The sequence below is a fragment of the Phasianus colchicus genome, chromosome 3 (assembly GCF_987193195.1).
Source record: "Phasianus colchicus chromosome 3, bPhaCol1.hap1.1, whole genome shotgun sequence".
NCBI classification, from domain to species: domain Eukaryota; kingdom Metazoa; phylum Chordata; class Aves; order Galliformes; family Phasianidae; genus Phasianus; species Phasianus colchicus.
In genome coordinates this window covers 12,404,478-12,425,028 of record NC_143438.1, presented here as the reverse complement: position 1 = coordinate 12,425,028, position 20,551 = coordinate 12,404,478, and the positions used below count along the sequence as shown (strand labels likewise).

General features: G+C 40.5%; 1 protein-coding gene across 7 annotated transcripts in view; it reads right to left on the bottom strand.

The window, feature by feature from the left end:
* F13A1 (coagulation factor XIII A chain) overlaps positions 1 to 20,551 on the bottom strand; it is a 203,030-nt gene that overhangs the window by 11,927 nt on the left and 170,552 nt on the right. For all 7 annotated transcript variants that reach the window (XM_090136981.1, XM_090136976.1, XM_090136977.1 and 4 more), the window contains 7 exons: positions 15,708 to 15,815; positions 13,043 to 13,217; positions 9,301 to 9,439; positions 3,892 to 3,995; positions 3,058 to 3,146; positions 1,482 to 1,635; positions 618 to 905 (listed from right to left, as the gene is read on the bottom strand). In XM_090136981.1, the coding sequence (XP_089993107.1) occupies positions 618 to 905; positions 1,482 to 1,635; positions 3,058 to 3,146; positions 3,892 to 3,995; positions 9,301 to 9,439; positions 13,043 to 13,217; positions 15,708 to 15,815 (1,057 nt within the window). The remainder of the gene's footprint in view (positions 1 to 617; positions 906 to 1,481; positions 1,636 to 3,057; positions 3,147 to 3,891; positions 3,996 to 9,300; positions 9,440 to 13,042; positions 13,218 to 15,707; positions 15,816 to 20,551) is intronic.

Here is a 20,551-nt window from a genome sequence, read left to right as displayed (position 1 = left end):
TTACTGACTGCTTTCCAAATGGAGCTGCTATGACCAAAATAACACAGGTCAGTTAAGTCCAAAATAAAAAAAAAAAAGAGAACATCCCTCTTCCCTACTTTGGGAAGTGTGAATTCTTGCCCTCAGCTGTGTGAGCTAGGATGTCCAGAGCAATTTTTCTCATGAAAATGTAGAAGAATGATCTCCCCTTCTGGACCACAGTCCAGAAGGCACTGGAAAAAGCAAATACTACACAGGGAAAGATAAGCCACCTTCAGAGTGTGTCCCCAGCTGACAAATGCCCCTGCTGTATAGTAGCATTGTCTAGCTAAAGATGCACTTTTTAGATCACTTTAAATACACAAAGCCTGAAACACTCCATCCTCCAAAGCCAGATTTGTACTTGGAATCAATCAGTCATGCAGCCCAGTGTAGGAGAGCATTTTGCATACAGCAACAGCCTGAAGAAAACTGCCTCAGCTCTAAATGACCGTGGAATCAGGGCTCGTTGATACCCAGTAGAGTATCTTACTCTTAGCTACTAGAATTGGCTCTCTCCATGGTTAGTGATGTTGATGACAGTTAATGACATGAAGAAATAAGGTTAGTAGGTTTGAAAACAACCATGCGACTCTTACATGAAAGAGGATCCAGTTTTGCACTGAAAGAATGTTTCTTGAATTCACTCTTTGTGACACCAGTATAAAACACTATGTTGCCTGAGAGGTATGTAGTAGCAGTGTAGGAGTTGCGGCTCTTGTTCCTGAAAATTATAATAACTTTAAAGTCACTGCCAAGGACTGCCTTTTGCACTTGGAGATCCATCTCGACATCCTTTTGTGGTTGATATGTGCTGGGTTGTGTAGTTTGCTTTTTAACACCATACATTACAGCTGTCTCCAAAGCCAGTCTTTCTTCTGCGGAGCCTAAAAACAAAAGAGAATCAAATTAATAAAAGAACCAGGAATACTGCATTAGCCCACTCACAAAAGTGTGTGTTTTCACTTTGTGGCACTTGAAATTAATGGATGAGAACAGTGAACTTTCATGTGGTAAAGTTAATATTAAATGTTTACAACTTCCATTTGAGATGGTCTTGAAGATTGAAGCTATACCCAACAAATTAATATAGCTTAGCTAATAATAATGAAGCTACACTGATTTACTCTTTGCAAACATCTGTCCTTCTCAGGCCTGGATAAGAAATGCCTAAGCAACTGTATAGAAACTTTTGAATTGCTTTGTATGCTTCAAGTTATTCCATGATGGCACTTTGTTTTCACCACAGCTTACTCAGGATGAAGCATTTCTAGTAGCAAACAAAGTTTGTGTTCCTATCAAGACATCTGCAAGGCTGCTGGAGCTAGAAATGAGAGAGTTCCAGAGGGCATGTTGGCAGCTTTCCATGCAGTGGAAAAAGTGCCAGAAGTCTGTAAATTCACAGTTCAAGATCTGATTCAGGCAAACCTATGTTGGTATGGTCCCATTCTTTTTCAGGTTACCTTCTTGGAACTTGTAGTTCTCAGTAATGTCTACCATATCATCACTTCCGACTCCCTTGGTCACAATCAGCTTCCCAATATGGGTTGTGTCAATTTTTTCTATCACTTGGGATCCATTTTTTCCCATTCTTGAGTAAATAACATCACTATTCACCTATAAAATCAAATGAGAAAGGATTGAGATATATGGAAGTAAAGAGAGCAAGGGAAGCCAGTATAGGTCCTCTCAAAACAATCACATACTAGAATCACAGAATCAGAAAATATCTTGAGTTGTAAGGGGCCCACAAGGATCATCAAATCCAGCTCCTGGCTCCACACTCCTGGCTCCTTGTAGGACCATCCAACATTCAAATCCAATGAGGCTGCCACAAGGTCTCCCCTCAGCCTCCTCTGCTCTGGGCTAAACAAACCAAGGCACATTAGCCGCTCTTCATACACCTTTTCCTCCAGACCCTTCACCATCTTTGAATGCTAACAGTTTGATGCCCTCTTTATGTTGTGGTACTCAGACCTGCCCCAAGTGCTAGAGGTGTGAATGCATAGTATGGAGCACAGCAGGACAACCCCTTCCTTTGCCTGGTGGCAGTGCAGGGCCTGATGCATCCCAGGGATGATTGGCCCTTTGGGCTGCCAGGGCACACCGCTTGCTCACATTTGGTTTGCTGTCAGTCATAACCCCCAGATCTCTTTCTGTGGGTCTACTCTCCCCGTGTTGATTTGAAGTCCTACTACTTACACTGAAATACCATGTTTAAAATTAGACATACTCTACAATAATGACTAGATGCATTTTACTATATGCAACTCCAGAACATCAGCCAGAGTAAACCTGAGTAAGCTACAGAAATATCATTTAGACTTGGGGAGCACGATTACACATTCCTCACATCAAAAGATTTATTCCAGAGGAGAGTGTTTCATAGATAAAACATACTTATTCTCTTCTGTGCTAAGCTATATACAACTCAATTTGAGTGAGACTTGCTCTACAGCTGCTGCAGTTCTGGGCACAACTCTGGTGGGGTAAGAGGTTAAAACACCAGGCCAGGTTCCCTCGTTCCTCATGGAGATATAACCTTCTCAGATCTGTCAGTCAGACTGCCCATGTGAGCACTCCCTGACTCAAAGCAGCCAAAAGGAACATGGTGAGCAATGATGTCTTTAAAATCACAGCATTAATTTTGACTGAAATAAGCAGTGAAGCCTTAACATAACCAGGTTTGCTGGCAAGCCTGAGAAGGAGGTCACAGCTAACAAAAATGAGTAGCTAGAGCTGGTGACTCATTTGCCATCATAGCTGGAATCTGGATGACCACATACTGAAATTTGATCTGAACAACTTTTTCTGCTTTCTACATTGGTGAGTTGAGATGAGAGAAATCCATATCACCTATTAGAGCCATATCACACCTACAGGCTTGCATGCCAAAAAATAATAATGATATTAGTCTTTGATGCAGTGAGTATGTCAAATAACTTCACAATCTACAAACTGCAGCGGAGCCCTTTCTTTTGTCTCAGCTACAGTCCCACAGATAACGCTCAATGCACAAAAAAAATTTCAGGAACATACCTCAGCATAGACAAAAGGAGCATCAAATTGGAAGCAAACATGACCATGTTTAATGGCTTGAACTGACGCTGGGCCACACCTGTACATACCTGTGGGGAAAAGAGGTAAGGAGAGAAATAATCCTTGGGTTTGGTGAAGCTTTTCATTAGCTTACCAGAACTCCTAAGTGAGAACTTCAAAGCTTCATTTCTGTGCTGTCCCTCCAAACAACAAAGACTCAAGTGTGAAACTACCTAATGACTTGGTAACTTAATGATATTGTGAAACCCACTGAATGTCTCAAAAGGTTGAAATGCAGTTAAGGTTGGTTTTGGTTAAAGCAGATGGTAGTTTCGGGAGAGATCAGCTAACCTGAGAAAGATATCACTGCAAATCTGCTGAAAAATGTCTTTCAAGAATTGCAAAATTAAAGACTGTGAAGAAACAGCAGTGGCTTTTCACGTTTTCTCTCCTGCCTACAGCTCAGTCAGTTTAACAAGGGCTGTAGTGAATGGCTGATACATAATGAAAGGGAATTCATTTGATGAGGCTCCTGTACATGTTCTTCAAAAATTTGGAAGCCATTCTTTGGCAGTGGAACTACATTTCTCATAAGCCAGGCAAGACCATCCTCATGCAGGATTTTGTGCACATATGCCATGAGCAGTGTTAAAACAAGGACTTATTTTGGAGCTCAGAATAACTCAGGAGAAAGCCCTGAGCACAAATGAGTGTGGTTATCTGGTGTAGGGGGTTTTCACAGTCCAAGTGCTTAGCTACAGTCACCTAATCATATACCACAAAAAAACCTCAAGCACTGCGAAGAGAGCTAAGGAGGACTTCAAGCAGTATTACCATCACTGGTCTCTTGGGGCGTACCATCAACAGCCTGCCATCCTCCAAAACCAACAGGAAGATCAGGTCTGGTCATCCAAGCTTCATTCCAGCAATGATAGTTCCTTAGAAAGGAGATGAGATCAGAATACTAAATTCTTGGAAAGAAGCAGAAGCACAACAACTGATCTGTGACCTATCATTACTCCAATAACAACACCTATCAATTTAGGGTGAAAATGTCTGCTCTTTTTAAAGAATAGATTTTAAGTCTATTGGTTTCATGACTATTAGTTAAAACCTGAAGGCCACAATCTGTCATTATAGATCTTTGCCTGCAAGTTGAAGAAGACTTTATTCTTCTACTGTGTGCTGAATGCAAATATGACTGAGAAGATTCCAGTGCTTGAAGATTGTTGGGGTATATGGAGAGTTACCCACACTGCAATCTCTTTTCAGTCTGATGTCCCTAAAAATGGACCTCAGGATGGCTACAATCCTTTCCATCAGTGGAAGACATCTCCAATTCAATATGCCCACAAATGCAAGCTTTGAATCTTCTTCAAGGCACTGAAACTTGGTATGCTTTATAAGTAGTAAGATTGAAGCTTTGATACCTCTACAGAAGAGATTTCAGGATCAATTCAACAATATAGTGTATAGCTTTGTTTTCATAGCTGAAAAAATTATGCTCAGCTGATTTCCATGCTGGCTGAGAAAAAGACAGACTTTGTAAGACTATCTATTGAAAATTTCTAGTTTCTCAGACCAGTGACGGAGGTTACACTACAAGAAGGTACAGCTTTCCATGAAATACACTTTTGACCATTCTGGAACAGGTGATGCCTTAGGGACTAGGACACTACCACTGGAAGATGAATTTATTAGAGAGATTAATCTACGTGCTTAGGCTTGAAATGCCCTCATTTAGTTGGATGTGAAGCAAAAAGAGAGACGTCGCTCCAAAGGAAATGCCTCCTGTTTATTTCCATGGAAACTACAACAGATACAATGAGCACAATCACACTATTTAGTAGAGCAAATTCTCAGCTACAAACCACTATTTTTCATCATCGTCATCATCACTAGGTGAGCATTTTCACCAGTGAAGAACAAGAACTCTTCATTTTGTGGTGTGACAGTTGTGTACTACCATCCAGAATGTGCCTTGTCTTTCACAGTTGCCCCTGCAGAAACACACCACCCACTGCCTTACTGTGCTCATGTCCACTGCTTGGTATCCATAAACATTCAGCAAGCACTGATGAATGTCAATGGCTGCTTTTTTTTTTTTTTTTTTTTACATGGAGGAATTCAATTCCAAATCTTTGCTTCCTATCCATTTCCACGTCTGACATCAATTTGTCAGTCTGCTACTCTGCTGCCACCTGTCACACGGGAGCAAAATATATTGGAATGCTGGTGAAAAGGTTCAACCTCTACTGTCACATCACTGACATCTACCTCTGATGTCATGGGCCAACATAATAAAATAGGAAGCATTACTTTGGGGGCAGGCCTCATACTACAGCATGATCCCAATGTGGACTAGAAGTTTCAAACATGAGTAGGCAAGATGGATCTTGTGACTTTATTCCTGCAGTGTTACCTGTGCCCAAGGGAGAGCACAAGCAAAGAAGAAAGGCCATGTAGGATGGGAGTTGTACATAAAGACAGCAAAGAATTTGAATTTCATTACTGAAAGAAAAAGAAGAGAAACAAAGAGTAGAGAAGAGGCAGTTCTGCTTTCAAATTATACATATCCTACAGCAGAAATGAATAAAATTACATCAATGTAGTTGCTGATATAGCCCTTAGCACACACAGTGATATTAGCAACAGGAATGGGGACTGTTAATCTCTGACCATTTCATTAATAATAGGTGAAAACCAGCCACATAGCAGAGTTGGAAGGATCTGAGGCTTGTCTAACAAGACGTTTCAAAGTGGAAATGAAAGCTTAGATCAGGGTAAAACTTGTCAGTTAGGAGTGTTAATGAAGCACCACTATAGAAAAAGGAATTATTCAAGGAAAATGACGCACACTCAGAGAATTTTTGATGCTGCTGAGAGTAGTCAATGCTGAATCATGCTAACAGAGCTCACCTGAGGGCTACCTGAGGATGGGGGAGCACTTTACGGCAGGTGGGCTTTTGAAAGCTGAGAGAGACAATACCTACCCTGAAAGTCCACTTTGAATCAAACTCAGATGTGTCATTGACTTTGTGTTCTGAAAAAGAATAATCTGAAAAGCAGGCAGGAGGGAAAGATGATAAAATCAAAGAGGGGATAACAACGGGGAAAATGGCAGCTCTGCTTCGAATCCGTAATTAGATAATGCAGCATCTTATTTTTCTCTGTTCACTCCAGGAGACAGGACTTTTCTCACTGTTTTTTATTTGCGTAGTTTTGAGCACATCATGACAGCAACTTCTTTATGTCTGCTGCCACACAAATAACAAATGCACGTCAAGATATTGAATGTGAATGAAAAGAAATACGTTGTTTGTAAAGCACGTAAGTGTCAAGGAATGGAGGATGAGGGGAACATTTCCCTCTCCAAAATGTGGCAGAAAATTTGCTCTAGAAGTGAGCACAACTGAGGAGCTGGCTCTGCAGTCACAATTTCTTAAATTGAATCTGTACTTCTTGTATTCTACAGCAAGCCTGAGACATTACAGAAAGCAAGAATGGCTATACAGATCAATGTAGTGACCATTAAATATTTACAGAGATAATTACGAATAGACTAAACAAAGCAATGGGGAAATTAATAAAAGATGACCAGGTGGGTATTATGCCTGGAAGACAATTTAAGAAGGGTACTTGGTATTGCTTATGAGGCAGGCACATGCTGAAAACAGTAGCTGCTTTTTCATTAGCAAATAATCCTGGCCATGAAGTTTGAGAGAGATACTGATAACACGGAGAGAAAAGTGAGCAGGAAGTGAATGGGTGAGCAGAGGTCATGGAAGGGCTCAATCCACAGAACATGGGTGAACCCACATGGGGATGGGTGACTCCAAGCAAGTTCTGCTGAGGCACCAACACCGTTCTGCTTGGACTTCACAGCAGGAGTAGTCTTGATTCCCATCCAAGAGCAGTATTCCTTAAGTGTCATTATATCATCATTAAGAAAGACAAGGAGAACAAAGCAAGGGGACAGAAGCAGTACTGATGTGTCCCAAATCTGGCTGGCTGTATAAAAATAACTTTTTGCGAAGTCTGTGTAATTTTGTCTATGTGTTTTGTTGTTGTTGCTGTTTCCTATATCAAGGGAGAAAAAGCTCTTTAATAAAAATAAATGTCAGATAGCATTCACAGGGAGCCACATACTCAGAGATTGATTGGACTGAAAATCCGGACTGCAAGTATTCCTGAAGTCTGAGGGTATTTAAAACCTGAAAACAGATCAGCTTCAGCAGTACGAGGCAATAGAAATGATATATTAATAAAGAAAAATAGCTTTGTTACCACTTTGCAAGAGATTATAAATAAAGTGAGAAATACATTTAAAAAATCATTATAAGTACCTTGAGCTTGTCCTCTTAAAAACAAAACAAAACAAAAAACAGAAAGTAACAAAAGATTTCAAAATATAAAATCAAGGTTAAGACACAAGCCATATAAAGTCTGCATGTGGACTACCACGGAGTGTTACAAAGTAATGAAGAGAAAGGACACAGAGGAGAAATAAAAAAGGTATGGAACATATATTAACTTATGCCCAAAGGGTGATGTGCACCATGTACTAATAAATGCATCAGGAGCATAAAAGGGATGAACAAGGCAGTTCAAAAAGTAATCAAGCCAAAGAAAAGCAGGAGGGTGGGAGGAAATGCTGCTGTAAAGTTGAGTACAGATTTCAATGGAGCAATGATGACTTCAAATGATCTGTCCCTGCCCTAAAGGAATGGAAAAATATGGAACTGATTTCAGAAGGAATGGGAAACAGTTGGGAAATGAAACGATAGGAAAGTACAAGGAAATATGAAAACTGAGTGAGAGTTGATTCATGGATCAGCCTAAGAGAAGTGTAGAAGAAAAGATAAGATGGTGAAGAGTCTGAAACATGGCAGCAAACAAATTCTGTGGTCACACAGATGTCCAATGGACCTAATGGGATGGACCTATCAGCAGTGAGGGAGCTGGCTGATGTTACTGTGAGGCCGCTCACATCTGCCTTAGAAAGGTCTTGGTGACAGAGGAAGATTCCAGAGCAATTTAAGAAAGCAAATATCATCCTTCTCTTGAAGACAGAGAAGCAGCAACATCCAGGGAACAACCAAATTAGCAGTCTCACTTTGATCCCTGGGAAGGTGATAGAGCAAATTCAGCTGTAGCTGACTGTGCTTTTAGCAGGGAACTGGACTAAATGACTTCCAGAGGTACCTTGCAGTCTCTCCTATTGTCTGTGATGTTATGATACAGGCTTCAGATGTAAATGAACCTAATTACTTTCCTTAAACTGCATCTTGGTAACAGATTATGGAAATTACTTAAAGAGGTTACGGCAACAGGTTCAGTCATTTCATCCACCACAGAATGGATTTATTACAGTTTCAATATAAAGACTTCCAGGGATTAAGTTGTTAATGAAACAAGCTGATGAGTAGCTATGCTGATGAGGTGAAGGTATCATTGACACAAATCAAGTATATTAACACTGAATAAGACAAGTATCTCCTGAATATAGCAATATATACAGAGGTCACATTCACTGCTTCACTCTGAGGAGGAAAGGCTTGAGGCCCGATAACCCTCACATAATTTTTACTGAAGAGAGCATATAATCAATATGTGCTACACTTCTCCTGTCAGAAAGGAGACAGCAAGAGTTCGAGAAGAAAGGTAGAGGACTGTCTTTAAAATAATATGTAGTCCGTTTCTTGTTCACAGGAACGTTTCTTTTTATAAATCTGGTGATAGCATTTCAGTAATGTGAAATAGCTTGGCTTGCTTCTTTTTCAACCAAACTGAAATTATTTGAGAAAGCACTCATTTATGACTCTGACTGCATGTACAAAACACAACAAACATCTTACAAACAGAAGAATTAGATGGAAGTAGATATTGAGGTATCTCTTCGAATTTGCTCAAAACTGATGGAAGTGCCCAATCTACCACCTTCTTCCATTTTGGGAACCAGCCTGGCCCTAAGGAGTACAAATACATGTCAACTCTTCTTCAGCACACTGAAATGTACACTACACGGTAATATCAGTACTGATCTCATAGATCTCCTACAGCTTGTCTCTTTAAATGACAAGCACTTCATATTCATCATCATATCATCAGTTCATTGTGTTTTCTGCAAGCTAGCAATGTTCTTTATTGAAAAGAGAAATAAATAAACCACGTATATCCCTTGTTATGTTTTTAACTATGCATATAGTTGGCATAATAAAGTCATTTGCCACGAAAACTCACCAGATAGAGTCTTTGGTCAATCTGTTGTCCACCTGCCCTTCGTCATCTAGAAAGAAGTCCAACTGTAAATTGGCATTGTTGTCATGGGCAGAAGAATAATTGGTAATGAGTCTTGCAGGTATCCCCAGGCACCTCAGAACTGTGTCAAACAGAAATGGAATGAGAAGGACAAATATGAGGATTGTGTTCACAGATAACAGGATGAGTAAAGAGAAAATATTAATAATAGGAGTAAAATGGGAAAACTCAGCCAAATCAGCCCAAATAATTTCTCCTATCTTTCTTTATATAGAATATGTAAAATATTTTGTTTGGTCCACACATGCTGAGCTTTCAGGATATATAATGGTACAATTGCTTAATTGGCCAGTTACCAACAGTCTTGCATACTGACCACACAGCAGCTTTTCAGGGCAAAACCTGATGGAATAGATCAAATGGGGTATAAAGAAAAATAATTTTGAGGTTCCATGGAATGCAAAATACATTAGGACTCCTATTATCAGTAAGCCAGAAGAATTAAGAGAGACTATGCTAAAATGAAGATGAATACAAAATGTCTCCTGGTTGATTTGGAGTTTCCCTGTTTTGCAATATGCTGTCAGATGGGGTCTGGAGAACATAAAGAATAAGGCAGAAGCTGATTGCTAACAAGGGAGAAAACTGCATTATTTGCAAAAGAAATGTCAGAGTTTGATTCTGAACAAAATGTATTACATAATTTGTATTGATTTCTAGGCAGTAGTACTTTGGAGTCAATGGTCTCTTCCCATAAAGGATCTTAAAGAGGAGGATCAAAAAAAAAATGTTCCCTACCCCTAAATTTCAAACCACTGCAGTGTAGCTGACAACACTTGCCCTCAGTTCACAAGAGGTGAAGTTGGGGCACGTGGGAAAGCTATGGCTATATCTGAAATGCAACAGTGAGTCACTAAACTTCTGTGTTTGTGGTGCACCCTGGCTGGTGGACATGGAGCACGGTCCAAGAGGAAGTGGAGACACAGCACAACATATCATCTCAGCCTGTCCAGATGACATCTTGTGACTTTAGTTCAGAAAAAGATCCTGGGTTCTGATGTAGGAGCCAACATGGTTCTGCAGAAAACACAGGACTTTTTTTGGAAATGGGAAACATTTTGGTCAAAAACTGTATTTTTAAATAGTTCCAACACCGCAGAGATGAACAACCCCTTCTGCTACTGCTTGGTTTTGTACATTCATTAGTGTCACTACTGTGACTCTCAATACAGAGTAGCACTGCACATTCATTTCAAGTTACTGGATGAAAAATTACCTGAATGCATCCAATACCATATGTACCTATTGATTAAACTTAATTCAAGCGCGCTCCCAGGTTTCCACCACATGAGCCATCAGGGCTCATTGAAAATAATTTGTCTGACAATTTCAAGATTAATGAGCGTTTTTCAGAACGTTTTAGCATTTTTAATGGATGACTATTCAGAGTTTACAAAATAGTAACCTTGGAAAGCTGGACTGGTCACAATGATAAAACATCAGCAGCTGAAAAAAAATGCAAACTACAACTTATAACAATACTTTAAGTTCAGCATGTTTGTTTAGGCCTTTGCTGTCCTCTCCCTGGAGTGGTCAGCAGCTGGACATGTAAATGGTTATGCAACAGATAAGCCACTGAACAATGTTTTAATTTCATAATGCTCGACAAACGTTATACTTCAGTAAGCCTCACAGTATGAAGTCCCAGGTCTCTGGCTTGACTAAAGTAGTCAGCAAACTGAATCTAATTTTGCCCCTGATAAATATGCCTCTCCATTTAACACAGTAGGCTCCAGAGCTCCATGGCATTGCCCCAGTTTCAGAGTGGCCTACAGCAAAATACTGTGTAACAGAGATCCTGGGCCAGGGCAGGAGGAAAATGGGAGAATGCGTGTGTATGTTTGGGATATAGAGACAGACAGAAGAGGCACTTTTAGCGAGAGAAAGTAGCCTTGGAAAGTCACTATGATGAACTGCATCTATAAGAAACGTTTGCAAGGGCCTTTCTGAACTCACTGTGTTGTGTAGAGATGGAGGAGTATCAAGTACAGACCATACGACCTCAGGCAGAGAAGGAAGTAGACATCTCTCAGGCCCTTTGGATGGATTGATATTCCCATGGCACCAGAAATAAAATGAACTATTTCATATGTCAAAGGATAGAGTACCTGCCAGAGTCTCCCTAAATCAAAGCACAAACCTCTCCAGATATATGAAAGAGAAGCAGAGAAACCTGAAATGGAATCCTTCCCTGGAGCTGTGAGAAGCATGTGCCAGCAGAAGGATAGGTGGTCAGAACAGAGCTTTATTTCTGAGGTCCTACTGTTTTGAATAGCTCTTGAACTACCTCAGGTAACTAAAATGAGTTACAAAATTCTGCTACCTGGACAGAAGGAAAACTATGCATTGAATGAAATATACGTATATGGGACAGGTAACAATAAAGTGAAAAGATACCTAGGGCTGCCCAAAGATGAAGAGCCAGACTTGTAACATGCTGTTAATTATTTAACTTCCATGTTTGCTGCAGAAGATGGGTGATTAATCTTCATTTTTGTTAAAAGTACAATGTAAAGAAAAGCATGATGCTATTTCTTAAGACAGCAACATGTAACAGAGAGATGAAAAAGGGAAGGATTCATGGGCAAGTTTCTTTTCACATCTTAAATACAAGAAGCAAAGCTTCAACCTTCAGCTGTGATGAGAAGTACTTAATGCAAAGTAGAGTCCAAGCCTGCAAAAATGCCCACTGTATCCCCTTGGTCCTAGGCTGATATGGTGCCCTCCCCAGTCTGACATGAGCTGTAAGTGCCTCAAGGGGAGATCACTACGTTTAAGCCAGACTCACTTTAATTTTCTTCTATTGGCTTTTCCCATAAGCAAAGGAACTGTTTGGCTCTATATTAGCAAAGAGCTTTTTACACATGCATTGCTCCCAATGTCTTGTCCCCACTGTCTGTATAAATGTATCTTTTACATTAACAGTGTCTTTCTTTACCACTGTTATACCTTAGTGTGTTCCAGTGTTCAGGGAGTATTCATTTGGGATGTTGCTGTTAGCAAGTGCTAGACAATTAAAAAAAAATAGACCAACCCAGCATTGCTTTCCCTACTCAGTTTTAAAACCTGAAATGTCTCTTTCGCTGCAACGCTGAAATACATTTGTTCTAGTTTGAGCAAACTTATTAAGATTTAACCTTGTAATGCCACATAATTCATGAAACAGGCCAGAATTTTCCTCAATGTACTGGCTCAAAAATTCCATAGGAAGTGTTTAAAGTGCCAGTAGGTCGGTGCTGGGACAGTACATATTAGTCTAGCTAAGAACACCCCTTCCCAAGTAGAATGTTCAGCCTTTCTGAGGTAAAAATGCCTTCACAGTACCCCATATTGAGTAATAATTTTAAGTTGCACATTTAGACACTAAGCCCGCTGTTCATCTCCCATTTCCTGACAGAAACAGAGAACATACCAAAAGACTAACTTTCTCACCCCAAATTTAGTCTCTATGATTCAATAAATACATTTTTCTGTACAAATAAATAGTATATCATTCTGGAAGTGCAGCTATTGTGTCTATTTTGGCCACACGATTTTAAGTATCTCTACCATTTACTTCTGATCATCACAGAGCCAGGAATAATTTTAGCTAGTTTAACCTAAAAGCTCATTCTGCTATGTAAGAATCGAATAGCAGCACAAAGCTTTTCTCACTGATACTTACACGTGTTGAAGACACCAGCAAAGACCCAGCACTGTCCATATCGCACTGGCTGCTTAGAACTGTAATATTCCAAGAGGATGTCCACACTTCCTGTCCAGGCTGAAGGTGGGACTCCATAAGCATAGAGATTGTCCCATGATCCAGCCAAAACACCATTATCGTCCTTGGAATTGATCTATAGACAAAGGAAATGAGTTTTAGGGGTGTCAGAAGCTGAATTATAAAGAGCTCTTTAACCCAGCAGACCAAGATAGGACAAGAGAGACTGAATATAGCTAAGTTTAGGCTGGAAATAACACTGAAATGTTTAATTATGAAGGTAGGAGATGAACAGAACAATTTTGCTAAGAGCCGTGGTGGATTCACCATCCCTGAATAATTTTGAATCAAGGTCAGGCACTTAAAAATAATAGTGAAATTAAATCACCACAATGAGCATTCATGTTGCTATTTTAGAACATTTTATTAACACTATACATGCTCATTGTTATGTATTTTTAATAAACACAAACAGTTTTAAATTCACAAGCAAGCCTCAGAAATGTTAAATCAGCTTCCTTCCTAACATCATCTGTTTTTCTCCCTGTACCAGCCCAGATATTTTAATAAAATCACTCCCAATTTACAGTGGATAGAGAGAAGAATCAGTCCACTGTTATTTTTAGAGTGGAAACTAATTTCTTCAGTCCGGCACACGTGAAAACAAGAAGGAATATTCTGTGCAGGTTTTCCCTTGGTAAGATTACACAAAGCATGAAGTTTTGCTGACTAATGGCTATACTGATAGGCGTTAACGAGCAATACATCTCCAAGCTGCAATTTGAACCAAACCAGTTGAGGCTGTGCAAAAAGCTCATTCGCTCTGTACCTTTTAATTATGTTAATGTGGAACAGCTACATGCCAGCCAAATAAATCACAATTCTCATTTAAAAGCTTTTGGCTGGATTAACTACTGTTTTATAATTAGAAAATCGACTTCCTGTGAACCTTAGGACTGAACGAGATAAGTATTCAGAGTCATAACCAAAGGGTTAAGGGGTTGTGCCCATCTCTCACTGTTGTGGAAAACATGCCAAGAAAAGAGGCACTTCAAGGACAGGACAGCATTTCGATCTTTAGGCTCTCTGTTGTGAGGAATGGAAGAAGGGGGGCAACTCTGTTTGCTTTGAAGCTTTAGGAAGCTTCAGAAAAATTACAGCACGGGGGGAGCTCCCCAGACAAGCTCAGCTCTACCACATAACACCTTGAACAGGAATGAGGCTGAGGAACACAGGTGAGGCCTCGGTACCTCTTGTCCACTTCTTACTGCTGTTCAGATTTCAGATGACCAGAACTCCAACCCAGCTGTGGCCTAATCCTTCAGATACCTGAAATCCACTGAGTCCCACATTTCCAACAGGAAACTTCTCCACCTACATAAAATGGCTGAGTGGCTCAAAACATATGCCCATTTCGTGTTCATAGCACTATGCTCATAGGGTTTCCAGGGAATCTGCATGAGGGATCTTTTAAGAGACCAGTGATTAATGCAATTGTAAAGGAACCACATTCAGTTCTTACTTCTGTAGCAAGAGGTCTGAAGCCACATTTCTAATGTCTAGAATAAAAGAAATAACCAGAAGGCCAAAACAAAATAGGAAAGTAGAGGTGATCTCAATCTTCCTTGTTGAAGCTATCCTATTTAACTTTGTGTTACACAAAATTCATCATGTGGCAGTAATTGAGAGGCTAGACATCCTGCTTCAATGTTATCTAAAACAAAGAGTTAATTCTCCTACAGTCTGGGTAAATGCTGTAATAAGTGGGTCATCTTCAGTGGTCATGTTTTGTGGAGACTCTTCTAGCAGCTGGCCTGGGAGAACATCTAATGATAATAGCTCAATGACCAGCATTACTGCTCTGGGAACCGGAAGGTATCAGTTCAGACCTCCAAAAGGCAGACAGAATTGGACTCATCTGTTTTTTATGCCCTGGATGAGTCTTCCAGCTTGAATATTAGAGATGGGGCTGCTGTTACACACACAGTAAGACTCCTGATGCCTGACAGCTGAAAGGAATTGAGATGCAGGAAGCCTTCTCCCTACCCTTTGCTTCTGGAAATTTTGGGCACTTCCTTTCTGGGTAGGGAAAATTATGTGGGCCCTGTACTTAAGAGCTCAGATCTCCTACCACATTCTCCTGGAACCAAGGTACCTCATGTAAATGGTCTGAGAGGCCATCTGAGGCTTGAAAATCAGGCATAGATCCACCCAGCTTTGCAGTGTCTTAAGGCCCTTTTGAGGTTAGGCAAATCTCAAAGTCTCTCAATTCCTCATCCCAAATTTCACCCATCATGGTGCCTCACCATTCATGAAAGAAGTAGCTTTCTCAATAATCTCAGCTACCAAAAAAATAAGCACAGTGTCATAAAAAATGCTAGCATGCATGAAAGTGCAACGTTTAAAAGTGGCCTTCATGCCAATGAGGCCCCGCTCTCAGGATGCTGAACTGACATAAAGATTTCACCTTTAGTGGAATGAAATTAAGTGCCAGACCCCAGAGGTCAGAATGGATAAAAGATCTGGCACCTGCCACAGTGAGGACGTGAGGGCACAGAGGCCATTAAACCAGCCTGACTTTGAATAGAGAGTCACTTCTGACAAATCCTGGGCATCTATTACATACCATTGCAGAGGCAACACGGCAGATTTTGATTGGGTTTCCACGCCCAGACAACTCCAGTTCTGCCTTGTCCATCAGGAAAAGGCAAGCATCCAGAATGTTTTCTTCAAACTATATAAAATGAAAGAAAGAGAGAAATAGAGGGTGAGTTAAGTCACACTTTATTCTGAAAAGCAAAGGCAAAGTTATTTTTTACTGTTGTTATAATAGCTGATCAGCTTCAAAATCAGTCGCTCAGGTCAAAGTTCTGTGTATAAAATACAAGTTTTCTTCTAGAATAATTGCCCATGTATAGCAAAAAAATGTGAGACGCTTTAAGGGAAAAGAGAACGTCATTTTCAATTCAAACTCAGTCTGGTTTCCAGAAGGTTAAAATGACAACATAGCCTTTCTGACAGGACATAAAATTTTAAGTGCTAACAAGTATATAATAGGAAGGTATTATAATAATAACTACAATAAGCTAGTCTGCTCGCTAAGGACTTCATGTCCTTCACAGATTCCAGACCTGTTAATTTCAGAACTTTTCTGATACATTCAGTGCAATGCTGAGAAGTTGACCAATAAATGATTTACCACAGATAATATGAAGCTTAAATTTTAGACTAAAATAGTAAAATGTTTAAAATTAACAAGCCAAAAGCTAATGAAATGGATTAATCCTGGTCTCTGAAACTTAGACATAAAAAATACCAAGTGACCTAAAGTAGTCTTCTTCAAAAATAGAGTGGAAAGGTACAGTTTCTTCGATCCAGCATGAACAAGCACAGGAATGAATTGAGGGCAGAGGTGCCTAAATAGACCAGAAACCATTTGTCACAGAACTTGCCCTGTGATGTATTTCATTTTCCTTAGGAGAAACTGCATAGCAAAGGAAAATATCTCTGTCCCCTGGAAAATGGTAGGGGACAAGGAAACACACATTTATAAAAAAACATCTTCCAGTTTCACTGAGAACACAGTATTATATTAGCATTCCAAGCTGTAACAGAAACTCCGTTCAGCTCGTCCCCTTGCCATATTCAGCTTTATGTCCTTCATTTGCATCCTTAGAGATATGGTTCATGCTAACAAGATTTTTGCTCTTGTGCCCAGCTGCAACTAGAGCTGTATTGATTTTGAAACCACCTCCAGCCTAGTTTAAGGCTCCTCAGCATATGAGGGTGATCTGAGTTTTGCATCTTGCAGAAGGCAAACAAATGCCCAGGCCAAGCTGTTGGCCTGGTAGCATGGGAAAGGCAGGGTGAGGCCAGAGAGCTGAGGAGGAAGTGTTGATGAATCAAGTCAGCTGTCAGTGCTGCAGAAAAGATGGAAGGGATGGGGATAACATCCTTGGAGAGTCTATGCCTCCTTTGGCCTCTCCCTTATAGGTACCAGCTGAGCTCTGGCATAAGGATAAGAGAAGCACCTCCGTATTTCATCACTCTCAGCCTTTTTCTGTCCACGAAACATTTTCTTTTTGGCCTGCCTGGCTCTCATTACTCAGCAAACTGCCACAGTATGTATCCTTTTAAAAGAATCACAGAATCATAAAATGTCTTAGGTTGGTAGGGAACTTAAAGCCCACCCAGTCCCAACCTCTGCCATGGGCAGCGTTGCCATCCACCAGCTCAGGCTGACCAGGGCCCCATTCAACCTGGCGTTGAACATGTCCAGGGATGGGACACCCACAGCTTCTCTGGGGAAAAAAAAAAAAAAAAAAAAAAAAAAAGGGTAAAAAATCATCTCCCTCCTGTTTATAAACTCTGCTTAGGTACTGAAAGGCAGCAGTGAAGTCACCCTGGAGCCATCACTTCTCCAAGCTAAACAAGCCCAGCAAGCAATCCTCTAAGGCAGCACACCTCTCTCATACTGTTTCTCAGCTCTGCCATGCACACCAGCATTGAATTACTTTCTTTGGAAGTTTGTTAGTATATAGCATCTTATAGCCTTCTTGAGCAAAACTGAATTCACGGTGTTCAGGCAAGCAAGAAAGCGGGTCAGTGGCTCCAAAGGTCCTACTCCTTGTTGTATAATTTCTAGGAGGCTGAGTAATTGTACGTTATTGGTCCCCACTCTACTCCAGTGATATGTGCTGTAAGCAAAGTCATGTGAATGGCAGAACTGTGGAGAGACTGCTTCCCAAGGAGATCAGAAAGACAGTATAAACTCTGGGCTGTCATAGTGGCCCTTTCCTGCTTCAGGTTCACTCTTCTTTTGGCCTGGCTAATGATTTATCACTTTCACTAGGATCAAAAAGAGCTTTCTGTTCTTCAAGTCATCAGCAGTGTCTAAGAGCTGACTTAAATCAATAAGAAGTTTAGCTTGCAAATTAAATCTCTCTTATCTACAGTTTATGAGACACTGTCAATCTTGCCAGCATATACAGAAAGACTAAAGAGGAAAGAAATTACTATCGGAGTTGTTGTCTTTCACCCTAGCATTTACAAAACGATATAAATGACTGTGAAGTAATTGGATTAATAGGAGGAGGGACATAGGACAGGCTGTAAAGTCTAGCTGCCTTATGCTAATGGAGCAGCGTAGGATGCAAAGCACCGTAACATGGGCTAAAGCCAGTTTTGCTTTCCATTACTTCTTAAAAACACTAAATCAAACTAAATTAGTTTCCTGCCCTCAATCTTGGCATAAAAATAATATCTAGAGGGAAGCAGAACAGACACATAATACACGTAAGGCTGAGTACCCTTGATATATCAAATGAAACAGCAGCCAAGACAAGCAGGCAGCCAGGACAGAACAGCAGTCACTGGCACTGTCTGCTTGACACAAACTGAAATGGGAACAACCCATATTCAGGACAAAGGATTGGCACAGCCACCTGGAAAAGACTGTGGAAGGAAGACAAGACATGGGAAAACACAGGAAAAGAAGCTCTGCCTGCACACTGGTTTGCACTGCACTATAGAGCAATGCATTTAAGAGAGGCTGGCCTTCAGTGGACATTCCCCTTTCATGCTAACCTGCTTCTAGTAGCAAAACTTCAAACCAATTAAATCCAAGTAAGAGGGGCTGCATCACCTCTTGCACTGGTGGAAGTAGGTCTGTGTTTCCCACAGCTGGTCACAGGCAGTGATCTAACCTTAACAGATGCATGTGCCACAGAATTTTGTTTGTGCTGTGGGCTCATGTGGACATGATTAAGCTCAACATGACAACAAGAGCACTATGCCCACCTGCTTTATTTTACTTTTCTCCAAAAAAAAAAAAAAAAAAAAAAAAAGGAAATAAAGAAAAAAAGGCAGTGTTAAAAGATCAATACAATATAGCACCCAGCTTCCAATATTTCTCAGCTGGAGAGTTCCTATCTGCCCAGATTTCTTCTAAAGCAAAATTTCTCCTCAACCTCCCTTGGGCTTTTCTGAGTGACTGGCAATTTGCACACCCTCAGAAGAAAGGAATCACAGTCATGTTACAAGGAACATTCTCATCCTGAATCCTCAGTCATTACAGCCATGTTTCAAGTGGTCTGTTGTATTTTCTTCCTGGGTCCATTTTTCTTGCCTCTCCTCCTCTCAAGTTGACGCTGCTCATTAAAGAGGGCAGCTGTGAAAATGATCTTCCACTAATAATCCAGTTTTGAACTGCATGTTCCTTTTAAATTTACAACCTCAGTTAAAGCTTTCAGCTGTCATCCTTTAAAGAAATGTTTAGCCTATGAATATTACTATGCACAAGTCTATCTGTATTTTTGTGTAAGACCATGTACCTTACAGCTCTATTACTATATTTGGCCTTATGATTTTTACTAACACTGTTGTAAAGGGCTATATATGATACATACACACAGCATATATGTATGATACAACGGTATATCTGCTAAATATCTAAAAGTGTTTTTATTCACTTACAACAATGCTCCTAGTTTTAACATAAGAGATTGCTAAAAATGAGGTAAGCTCATGTTTTAATGGCTGGGAATTGGTAGGGTAGCATCAGGAAAACCATATACCTCTATCACTCTGAGCCAGAGGAATATTTCTCCATTGTGCTTAGTTGTAAGACGTCCATTTCACCCTCACAAAAGTAATGATAGGCTCTGGCACAACTCTTGGCTTTGATGCACTTGCTACGCTAAGCTGTCACACGGGCAACAAAATGTGCACCACTACTCAGGGTGCAAATCAAGCTCTCCAGTGCCAGACAACACCGGAAGGAAAAGCATATGACAGAGGGATGTGGAACAGCTCTAACCTCCCAAACAGAGCTGCCTCCTAGCAAAACCAAATAAATAATGCAGTTTCTCAAGGGAGGTTGGTGTTTGTGTCAGGAAGGTGCTGGATTTGCAGAATATAAGCACCTGAGGCCAAACCACTATAGGCCATAAATTCAGCAACTTAGGATATAAATCCAGCAGCTGGTTGAAGCAACATCTTCCATTTCCAGCCACTCGTTCCCGTCTCTCCCTCCCCTACATCTGTCACAGAGTGAATCCCAAATCTAGGAGCAGAGCACGCCTGAATAACAACCCAAGGAAGGAAAAAAAAAAAAAGAAAAAAAAAAGAAAGGAGCTGCTTGTTCAGCTAGGTCAGCTCTCTGGTCTGATTCATTGCATGGCTATATAAACACTTGCAGGGGGAAGGAAGGGCCAGGAGGGGGCATTTTTGGTCAACTTAAATGCTGAATGCTTTGGCCTCAGAATCTGGTTCTTCCTATCTCTCTCAGATGCACCCCCATTTTATGGAATTGCTTCCCCCTCATCTTATTTAAGGATTATCTTTAGCTTAGACAAGATCTCTTTCAAACCCCACAAACAACAGCGCTGAGGCAACCAGCGGAAAGGTACAAAGGCAGGAGCTACCAAAGCAGCCTGCTGTGGGAAAAAACATGGACTTGCATCCTTAAAC